At 36.4% G+C, this 11,815-nt stretch overlaps 1 protein-coding gene across 1 annotated transcript; it reads right to left on the reverse strand.

Moving 5' to 3' along the window:
• Positions 1-8,656: 8,656 nt before the first annotated feature.
• On the reverse strand, positions 8,657-11,313 carry LOC124088311 (thyroid receptor-interacting protein 11-like). Its single transcript, XM_046437844.1, is given in 2 exon segments — positions 8,657-10,020; positions 10,023-11,313. Coding segments are annotated over 2 exon segments (2,655 nt in total).
• Between the last annotated feature and the right edge of the window lie 502 nt (positions 11,314-11,815).

Raw genomic sequence — 11,815 nt, forward strand, 5'->3', positions numbered from 1 at the left:
CTCTTACTAACCTAAGAGAAGAATCCCACTGAATATTATAAGTTTACCTTTAATAGGTAGAACATCATAAGTCTTTTGGGATCGGATCCTTTGATTCCTTGACATTTTGGGATTTTACTTAAACCCTGGGGTATGGGGAAAATTCCTTGCTGTACTCCCTATTCTGTGGGGAATGTAGAATATGTGCAGATGTTATGTTTGTGTCATTCTGACTTTGCTAAGATTTAATACAGACATAGAGACACATCAATCTTCCTCCCTCCTTTCCTCCCTCCCTCCCTCCTTCCTTCCTTCCTTCCTTCCTTCCTTCCTTCCTTCCTTCCTTCCTTCCTTCCTTCCTTCCTCCTTCCTTGTTCTTGACTACCCTTTATTTTGTTTCTTTTCTTTCCTTAAGCCTCCCATTTCAAAAAGTTCTTATAGAAAACATGTGCAGTTTTGACTTCCTGCTGAAAGATGTTTCCCTAAGATGAATTACTGTTATGTTTTATAGTGAGATAGCCATAGGATAAATATATGTTGGTTGGCCAACTTTGAGCTGGCTTTTATCTCTGGAATTTGATGTTCTTTAGTGAAGCAACATCAGGACTTACTTGGGTTGTTCCTAACATACATTCTCAATATGCCAGTAAGATTTTTTTTTTGGTGGTGCTGGAGATTGAACCCATATCCCCAGCCCCTCAGTGAGAATTTTTTGAATGGCATCTAGGTCAGGGTTCAAGTTCATCTCCAAGCGTACTTATTATTTATTGCTTCTGATTCTTTAGTACATGCTAATATGTTATTTAGGACTTCAGAATGATTTATATAATGCCAAAAGCTAAACTAGTATACTAGACTAAAAACCTGAACTCTGTACTAATGTACCAAGGCAATTGCTACTGTCCACTCTCAGGGAGCATATACCGGAAGCATGTACTCATGCTCATTGTGCAAAGCCACACCCCTTGGCTGAGTCCACAGGTGCTCCCTGCTCATTTATTCAGTCTCACCTTCCACCACTCTTGCTTCTTTCATGCTAGGTTCCATCGATAAAAACTGAGTTGCTTCTCATTCACAGTTTTACCACTATATTCGGTCACGCCCAAGCCTTTACAAATGATTGCTTCAACTTATGAAAGGCATAAGATGGAGCCTCGCGCTTCTGATTTCCAATATTTATTTTTTAGACTCAGCATCCCTTATCTGACCTGTCAATAATGTGTAAGTATCCCTTTTCTGGGTCCCCTAATACACTGACTGGACACAGTATATTTTACTCCTTGATGAGTGCCTACCTGTTTTGTCAGTTTCCCCTACTAGATGCTCCTGCAGAGAGGATCTTCTGTGATTTTCATCAGCTTATCTCTAGATTTCACACAGTTTCTACTGAATGCATGAATGTGTAAAGATACCTCCTGTGGCTTCTACAAAAAGAGATATCTTGCTTCTTCCACGCTGCTTCCAGTACCCCATATCAGCTCTTTTACTGGCTTTCTTTCTTTGGCTTCATAATTACATACATCAGTAATGCCAAATCTTGAAAGGGATGGTACTAGATCTTTTTGGAGGTAATGAAAATTTTGCTTCTTTCATAAATATCAGACCTAGGAAATTTGGAGAGAGGCTTTATATAGCTTCAGGTGGCCAGTTTCCTGCACTTTCTCTCCTAGTCTCTTTTCTAGGACCCTCTACCCTTAATTTAGCTCTGTCTTTAAAACCTTTTAACTTCATGTTATTTTTATGCTTTCTTTAACTAATTCTTTCCTCTGAATAACTTTATCTATTCAATGTCTGTTCCTTCATAGTTTGGCTCTCAGTTTTCATAGTAACAATGGATAAACATAATGGTGATAATGTGAGTTACACCCTCTGTATTAGTCTTGTTTCACTTTATTTCATGATTTGTTTTAGCTTCACAAGATGGGTACAATTATTCTTATTCTTAAATTAAAGGTGAAAAATTTGAAGCTCAATGGTACATACCTAGGGTAAGGGATTTCCTTTAGCTCTACCTTGTTGCCTACAATAAATACCTCAGTAGACAGAACCTCATCATAAAGGAAAGACTGTACATAGTTGTAGGAAGTTTCTAAGGCTATGATAGGCTTTTGAGCAAAATGTATATTTGGGAAGAGGACAGGGCAAGGGGACACTGCTGGTAGTGACCCTGAATTTTACCATATGGGTGCTCATCCTGTCTTTTTAAGAAGATTGTCAAGGCACTAACATAGCAGTTGCTCCTTCAGGCTTTGTGCCCTCTCTCCATGAGAGGGCACTAGACCTGGCAAACACTGCCTCCACTGTCCTTCATGGAGGACTCACCTCTTGCACTTGTGCACCTGCACTAAGAACTGCAAGTTGTATGAAAGTTGAAGTCAGAGGGTCTAGTTTGAATCCAAATTCCTTCTCTCATTTTTTCAGTGGTCTTGGGTAGCTTTTCTTGGATGCAAGACGGGATTCTTTTGGCAAAAAGCAAAATTAGCCAACTTCTTAAAAAAAAAAGATTAATTTACTTTACAACATTAAAAATTATTTTTTTCTATCAAAAAATTGCATTATCAAAATTAAATGGAAAAATATTATTTGCAACATAATTATAACATACCTCTTCTATTTGACAAAAAGGTAAACATACAATAGAAAAATATCCAGGAATACAACCAGATAATTGACAATTAAAGAAACATAAGCACTAATCCACTTATTTATAATGACCTCATTAGTGGCCTAGAGAATGTAAGTTAAAATAATATGAACAAAAGTATGAGAAATTGAGCACCTTTGTGTATCTCCAGTGTAAGTATATGTCAGAATAACCCATCTAGAGAATCACTGGAAAGTAATGTGTCTTTTAGTGCCTTCTGGTCACAGATAACCATCTGATGTTGTCTTTGTCCTTGATTTTTTCTCATAGATTTTCTCTTTCATTTCATTAAAAAGTCAGCTGAGCTGTCTTGCTCACCCACTGCTTCTATGTGCCTTATTGATTTAGGTCTATTGTTCAGCCTGAAACATTGTTGATGTAACTAATCAGAATTGACTGGATTTGTATATATAGAATTTAGGTATCTAATTTCATGTATCTATTTAGAATTATGTATTTATACTTTATATATTTCATGTATTTAGAATATATTTACATGTTTTTTGTGTATGTATTTAAGAAAAAAAGCCCTCTTGAAATAGACCTATACTCTATCCTGATCAGAAATTCAACCCCTGGAAATTGGTTTTAATGAAACATTTAGATGTAACAATATTCTCAACATAGTACAATGTATGATGTATAATTTTTTAAAAATCTAAATATCTAGCAGCAAGAAATTGGATAAATTAATGTGTGCAAGTAGAATTCCATAAAATCATTGAGATGATATGCATAAATAATTACATAGAGAAAATTATCATATTGACTTATTAAGTGATAAAATAATTACAGAATTCTATATAGAGTGTTATCCTAATTCTGTAAAATAGTAGTTAACAGCAAAAATTATGTTTAATAATGCATTCATGTATATTAGCTGTGTAATAAAGGGAAACAGTCAAGAATTTTTTTTAAAAGATAGGTTTTGTGAAATCTGCATCCCCTCTCTCTCTTTTTTTTTTTTTTTAACATGTCCTTCACACATCTGTTAAGCTGTGTACTGTGGTCTAATATTGGAAAACGTTTAAACTTTTTTTGCCTTCCCATTTTCCATTTGCACCCCAGCATCTCCTTTCTGACTTTCCAACTGGTCAGTGTGTACCTTGCCATTATTATCTGTGATGACTGTCCCAGCCAAGCTTCCAAATGGAGCAGGTAACAGCAGCCAAAAAAACAAAAAGAGAGAGACTCCCCTGGAGAAAGCAGCTTAAAGGAATCTGGCTGCACTGGCTGTAGCTAAAAGCATTCCTACATAATTTGTTGCCTCAAGAATTTTTCAGCCAGATATTTGAAATGGGCATTTCAAGATGTAGTTTATCAAATAAACTTTATTCTTAAAATACATCATTTTCTTTCCAATGTAGCTGAGTAGGTCCATTATTACTGAAGATTACTATTTGCAACATCCCATAGAAAATCCTTCCCCAAATGAATTGGGAAGGCCCAGCTTACATGTGGGAAGGCTCAGCTAACATGTGTAACTTTTTCCTATTGCTAACATGGGAGCTAGGTACTTTTCCTTGTTATAATTTCCATCATCTCTTTCAGGCTTTGAATATTTATTTATTTCAACAAAGATTGCCATGAAATTCTATCAGGGGAAATGTACAACTGCACATTAATTTTCCTATAAGAGCAGTAATTCTGTGTATTATCCAGACATGTTAAGATGCTTAGAGTTTTCCCAGCACCATTTGTTGAAGATGCTACCTTTTTTCTAGTGCATGTTTTTGGCACCTTTGTCTAATATAATTGTAATTTTTGGGGTTAGTCTCTGTGTCCTTTATTCTGTACCATTGGTTTACCAGTCTGTTTTAGTACCAATACCATGCTGTTTTTTTTTTTTTTTTTTACTATTGCTCTGTAGTATAGTTTAAGGTCTGGTATTGCAATGCCACCTGCTTCACTCTTCCTGCTAAGGACTGCTTTAGCTATTCTGGGTCTCTTATTTTTCCAGATAAATTTCATGATTGCTTTTTCGATTTCTATGAGGAATGCCATTGGAACTTTGATTGGAATGCATTGAATCTGTACAGTGCTTTTGGTCGTATGGTCATTTTGACAATATTAATTCTGCCTATCCAAGAGCAAGGTAGATGTTTCCATCTTCTAAGGTCTTCTTTGATTTCTTTCTTTAGGGTACTGTAGTTTTCATTGTATAGATCTTTCACCCCTTTCATTAAAGTTGATTCCCAAGTATTTTATTTTATTTTTTGAGGCTGTTGTAAATGGGGTGGTTTTCCTAGTTTCTCTTTCTGAGGATTTGTCACTGATATACAGAAATGCCTTTGATTTATGGGTGTTGATTTTATATCCAGCTACATTGCCGAGTTCATTTATTAGTTCTAGAAGATTTCTGGTGGAATGTTTAGGGTCTTCTAGGTATATAAGACCCATATTGTCTGCAAATAGTGATAATTTAAGTTGTTCTTTTCCTATGTGTACCCCTTTAATTTCTCTCATCTGATTGCTCTGGCTAAAATTTCAAAACTATGTTAAATAGAAGTGGTGAAAGAGGGCATCCCTGTATTGTCCCAGTTTTTAGATGGAATGCTTTCAATTTTTCTCCATTTAGAAAGATGTTGCTGTGGAGCTTAGCACAGATAGCCTTTACAATGTTGAGGTTTGTTCCTGATATCTCTAGTTTTTCTATGATTTTGAACATAAAGGGGTGAATTTTGTCAAATGCTTTCTCTGTGTCTATTGAGATGATCATATGATTTTATCTTTGATTCTATTGATGTGATAAATTACATTTATTGATTTCCATATGTTGAACCAATCTTGCACCCCTGGGATGAACTCTAGTTGATCATGGTGCACTATCTTTTAGATATATTTTTGTATTCAATTTTCCAGAATTTTAGTGAAAATTTTTTCATCTATGTTCATTAGAGATATTGGTCTGAAGTTTTCTTTCTTTGATGTGTCTTTGTCTGCTTTTGGAATCAGGGATATTGGCCTCATAGAATGTGTTTGGAAGTGTTCCCTATTTTTCTATTTCATGTAATAGTTTGAGAAATATTGTTGTAAGTTCTTATTTATAGAGCTTATAGAACTTAGCTGTGCATCCATCCGATTCTGAGCTTTTTTAGGTTGGTAGGCTACTGATGGCATCCTCTATTTCCTTGCTTGAAATTGATCTGTTTAAATTGTGAATGGTGAGAATAAGTAGAGGAGCATCTATGATGCCAATTGAGCAGAGCTCAGGAGGCAGTTGAACATTTCTCATATGAACTGCTATGGGAACTTCCTTTTCAATGTATGGAAGAATGGCAATATAAATAAGTTAGTTAAGAAGAGAGGTGACACTGTGTGAATCAGTGTCACCTGATATTTTTTGGAAAAAAAAGTTTTAACCATTAACACATAATCAAAACTTCCTGTCTCCTAAATACATTCGAAATATGTAGTTAATCATGACAAAATTGACAATCAAATTTTGTTCTAGTTGGAGTCATATCTCTTTACATCTTTGGACTAGTTTTGTTTTCACCTTGTTATACAAATGTTTCTATTTCTGGATCCAAGATGGTGGGCCAGAGGAAGGCAGCATTCTGCATTGCCCTGTGACCTGGGATGCAAGTAGTGAGACTACTGATTCTCTGCAAGCTTATTCCTGCCCCCTGCACTTGTTCAGGGCTCCAAACTTCAGGGTCACAACTACTCACCTAGGCAGGGTAACCAGGTACTCAAGTGAGACCATAAGCAGCTGCAGCAGCACCCTCAAAGAATTTTCGGCCACCTACCCCAGCAGAAAGCACACATGCTGCTCCTATGGAGAACACCTGTAAGCTTCCCATGAGTAGAAACTGTGGTCACCATCCCCATGTGAACTCCATCTACCAACATGGGGTTCCCCCAGTCACCACCATCTTGAGACTCTGCAGCAGTGGGCATAGTCCCCTGTGTGCAGTAGCCTGCCTGCAACCAGGACCTTCACACTGGCTCTGAAGTCAGCCAACATTGCAAGCCACAGAGTTGGTCACTGAACTCATCTTCCAACACCATCGCCTGGTTTCCCCCACCCAACCCAACAACCCCACTGCTGAAAGCAGGAGCCTCCATCTTGGGTCACCTTCATCACCATCTTCCACGTACCCAGTTTCTAACTCCCCCTCTCTCCAATAGCCATTAACCTGGCACAGTGACACTCTAATTACCCTCACCATCCTGAGGGTAGAGATACCATCTAACAACAGAGGACACCACCTATTGGGTAAGAAGGGAAGCAGGAAGGATACTGATCACCAAGCAAAACAAGCCCTGTGTCTTCATTCAAGATTTTTTTTCCCTTTTTTTTTCCCCTCTCCCTCTCCTGTCCGCTGCCCTCACATCCCCAACATGTGTGAAGCCTAGTACATTGCATGAATTAGGATTTTGAGGACTGGGACATCTGAATAGTATATTTGAGTTGTGTTGTACATTTTTTTATTTTTATTTTTTTCTTTCTCTATACTCCCACCAATTTCTGGTATTTTAACATTTTTTATTTTTCTTGATATATATGTGTGTTTGTTTTATATACTCTACTGTCTTCCCACTTTCTTGTCTGATCTATATAGTCTTCACTTTTCATTTTTGTAAATTAATATAAAAGATAAATCAAAAGTTTCCAGCTCAAGTTAGGTGAAATCAAAGAAGAGAAAACAGTAGATTATATAGCAAATAGTTCTCTGACACCTGCAATTTCAAAAAACATTGAGAACATTTTATCAAAATTAAATTAATTTTATTAAAATTCATATTAAATTATATGACTATTAAATAATAATTTCTATTAGAATTTACTAAAATTAATTTTTAAACTAATCTTTAAAAAATTCAATAAAATTTTATGCAAATCATTAATTTTATTAAATTAATAAATAAAATGTATTAATAAAATGAATTAAATTAATGAAATCAATTAAATTCATAATTAAATTATTAAATAAATTAAATTAGTGAAATTAATTCATAGTAAATTATGATTTATTTTAAATAATTTAATTTATATTAAATTTATTTGAATCAATTTTAATAAAAATGTTCTTAATGGTTTTAGAAATTACAGGTGTCAGAGAAGCATTTGCTACATTATCTGCTTTCTCACTTCTCTGATGTGATATCACCTGACTTCAGCTATAAACTTTTGATTTATCTTTTACCTTAATTTACCAAAATAAGAAAGAATTTAACTACCCCTTTGTTCACTTTTTCATCTTTCAAAACTCTGTAATGTTTTATTTCTCTACCCACTTTTTCCTTGATCGAACATTTTTAAAAATGGGTTTATAAGCATTCCTGAAGGGCCCAGCAAAGTATGTAAACAGTCTAGATATTTAATGATACATTCTTACAAATTAAAAAGGATGCATGTGATTATACTTTGGGTCTGACTAACAAATGTCATCTTCCTTCTGGACATATGTAACATCTAGAAAAGGAAATGAACGTCAAGTGACTCTTTTATAGAATGAAGTAAAATGGATAGGTGTCATAGTATTTGGATTAAACAAATCTAAGAATTTATCCACTAAACTTCATGTTCAGGCCCTCCCATTGAAATTTTCTTTTAGTAGTTATACAGTGTTTTCTTTTATAAACTAAAGTATTTACAACTTTTTGCTACATCATATTTTGTTTTCAGCTAGCCCAAATTCTGAGGTATGTATCTTTTTCATATGGGTTTCCTATGGGTTGGATTTTTCTTCTGTCTGTTATATAAATGTATCATTTTTTATCTTAATACAATTAAATATAACAAATATAATCCTAAAACAAGGGGTTGGAGCTATAATTATTATTGCTGTTGATTACCTGATAGCATCAGAACAAAATATCAAAAAGAGGACTACGGTAAACAAAGAGAAATTTATTTTAAAACAGTGCTACAGCAAACAAACACACACTAAAAATGGGGAGGGGGAGACAAAATACCTGGAACTTCTGTGGATCAACTTTCTTCTTTGTCCCTACAAATATACCACTTCTTTTTGAAAAGGCCACTTTATAAAAAGAACAAAATGTTATTTCTTCTTTAAAGTGCTAACTCATCCCTGGCTTGAGAATCAGTTTGAATTGCTTTCAAAGGTCCTTTAGTACAACCCTCGCGCTATTGTCTGGTGACACTGGCAGTGGTGTAAAGGTAGGCATGAAGTCTGCGATGGGATTCAAAAGGAGATTCCCAGGTCCACCAGTTCCAAGTCCATCTAGGCTAATCAGTGGCACAGCCGCAGAACGCGGTGCCAAGAATGGATTCACAGCCTCTCTTTTACCAGCTCTGAATTCTGCTGCATCTGTCACACTTCTTGGTACATTGGCACGTTCCTTTCTCCTTCCTCTGGAGTCTAGACACTTCATGGCACGAGCAGAAAGTTTTGGTGATGGAATGGATGAATGAGATTCTGTTTCCAGAAATTGGACAAAAAGTTTTTAAAAAGAACTATTAAGCCCAGGTTGCTCATTTGGTGTCAAAGGTGTGTTGGGGACACATTGGGATCCTCCTGCAAGCCATCCCATCATCCACTTAGTAACACCACCATCATCTCCACTCAGCAACTGCTCCATTTCCTCCTTTTGAGTGCCCAGGATGCTTCCCATTAACCTTAACACTTTGGGACACTGATTTTTCAGTGTCTGGAAATGCCCAATGAGCAGGTTTCTCATTAGGGCTTTGTCCACTTTTCCTTCTGTGCCATTTTCCGAGTTCATTCATTTCTTTGGTGCATCATCCAGTATTTCTCGTGGAAGCTCACTTTGTTCAATCTGTTCTTCCTTTCGATGGAACTGTTGTGTAAGTCTGGTTGCTGAATCCAACACAAGGTTGGCTTCATCCAAGCGTTCTTGTAATAACAATGCTTCTCTTTCTAGATTTTCTGCCTTTTCCTTCCATTCGGTTGTACGTTGTCTTTCCTCTTCTAATTCAATGGAATACATAGCTTTTTCTTCTTGTTGGGAATGCTCTAGAACCTTTTGCAGGTTAGTAAGTGACATGGCATACTGCTTTCCTTGTTCCTGGTAGAGTGAAAGCTGCAGTGCCTTCTCATCCCTCTCTTGGGAGAGGAAACGCACCTGTTTCTGCAGGGACTCTACCTGCACACTGGCTTGGTGACTTGCATTATAAGAGGAGAGCAGCTTTTCCTCCAATAGTGTGACTTTCTCTCTCAGGTTCATCTCTCTCTTCTCTGCAGCCCAAATTTCCCAGCTGTAAGAATCTTCTGATTCTAGAAGATGGCTCCTCAGGCTTTGTACCTCCTGCTTTAAGTGTAATTCTTTGTCACGTAAGTGTTGAACCTCTTGCTCTAAGGTCTGGTTTGCCATCTGTTGGTGCTTTAGAGACAAGGTGACTTGGTCTCTCTCTTGCTGAAATAGGATGGTCTTCTCCTGCATGGATTCAAGTGCTTTTAAAGCTGACTTAAGTCCCCAGCCTTGCCATCTTCTTTTTCTAGTAACAGCTGCTCAAAGGCAAGAGCTTGCCCCTTCATGGACTGGCACTCGTACACTTGTTCTAGCAGGATCACAGAGAACTTCATGTTGGTCTCTTGTAATGCTTGATACTCCATTTCCTTTTCTTGGGATGTTTCTATCATGTTTTCATTTTCCCCTTTGAGTTGAGAAATGACCATTTCTAAAATTAATATCCTCTCTTTTAGGTTGGTTATTGCTTGCCTCAACAACTCGTTTTCATTCACTTTGTCAGTGAGCTTTTCAATGGAAGAAAGTAACTGATCACTTTTGGCTTGGATGAAGAGGTCTTTCTCCTTCAGTAAAGTTTTTAACACATCTTGTTTATCCTTTAGCTGTTTAATTTCAGAATCCATTTCTTCATGTTCTTTGTTTTCTCTGTCTGTGGTGGCAGCAATTGCATCAGTCAACCTGTGGTTATTTTCCTGGAGCATCCAAATGGTGGCCTCTTTTTCTTGCAGTGATTGTCTCAGCTCTTGGACCTCTGCTGACTGGGAGGTATGTGATGACGCAGCCAAGGGCTGGGGTGGAATCATATCAAGTTTTCCTGAATAAGTTTTAGCCTGAAGAGCTTGTTGCGGGATAGCTTGAGTGAGTTGACCAACTTCATCTTCAGACAGCTGATCAATCTGGTTGGTTAAAATCCTAGTCTTTTCATTTACAAGTTGAATTTCAAGTTCCTGTTGTTGGATTCCTTTCTCTCCTTTTACAGTTTCATGGTTACGCAGGTCGTGTTTTTCACTTCCGTTTTCTATATGAAGACTTTTAACTTTTGTTTTTTGAAAACTATCAGAATTGTCTGCTGGAGTGTTGTGTGTGTCTTCCTGCAACTGGGCTTTTATTTGTTCACTGGTTTTCCATAAATTCCCAATTTCCTCCTCTTTCTGCTCCATCACAGAAGGCTGCAATTGACTGCTTTCCAGCTTCAGGGTTTCACACTGTTCCAGTATTTGTTGCTTTTCCACACTGAGCTGCTCTTTTTCTCTCTTCAAGACCTCTGTGTCATTTTGTGCCAAAGATAATTGTTCATTTATATCTTTTAGTTGATCCTCAAGTTCTTCGATCTTCCTGGCAGACTCTAGTTTTTCAGTTTGTAGAACCCGAATCGTTTTTTGCAAGTCACAGATTTTAGACTCATCAGTTACTGTTACTCCTGAGTCACCTTGCTGTAACTGATTTTCAAGTTTTTTAATTCTTTCTTCAGAGTCATTTAGTTCCTCTCGATACCGGCGACTCATCTCTGCCAGTTTCTTTTGATGTACATGCTGCAAAACTGCAATTTCACCTTGATGATTATCAAGGTCTTGTTTTGGTTTTGTTCAAGCAGCTTAATAGTATTTTGTAGTTGGCAGATTTCACTTTGATCCGAATTATGTGTTGCCTGTGCCTGAGCAGGTATGTTGTATTCTACTTAGTGACCACTTATAATTTTTCCTTTATTTTATGTTGGTAATTAATATCTTTACAGCAAAAGTAAGGTTACCTCCAACTTCTTCAGGTTTCAAATCAGTTTTGACACCTTCCTACCATGTTGAGCTCACATAACTCGATATGTGAGGAAGGTGTCAAAACTGATATATATATATATATATATATATATATATATATATATATATACTATATATATAATATATATTATATATATAGTGTATATATATAATATATACAATATATAATATATAAACTGGTAGATGGACACAATACCTTTATTTTATTTTTATTCATTACTTAGGATTGAAC

The sequence above is a fragment of the Marmota monax genome, unplaced genomic scaffold (genome assembly GCF_021218885.2).
Source record: "Marmota monax isolate L192 unplaced genomic scaffold, Marmota_monax_Labrador192_F-V1.1 WCK01_AAM20220418_F8-fsc00109, whole genome shotgun sequence".
In the NCBI taxonomy this organism is placed as follows: domain Eukaryota; kingdom Metazoa; phylum Chordata; class Mammalia; order Rodentia; family Sciuridae; genus Marmota; species Marmota monax.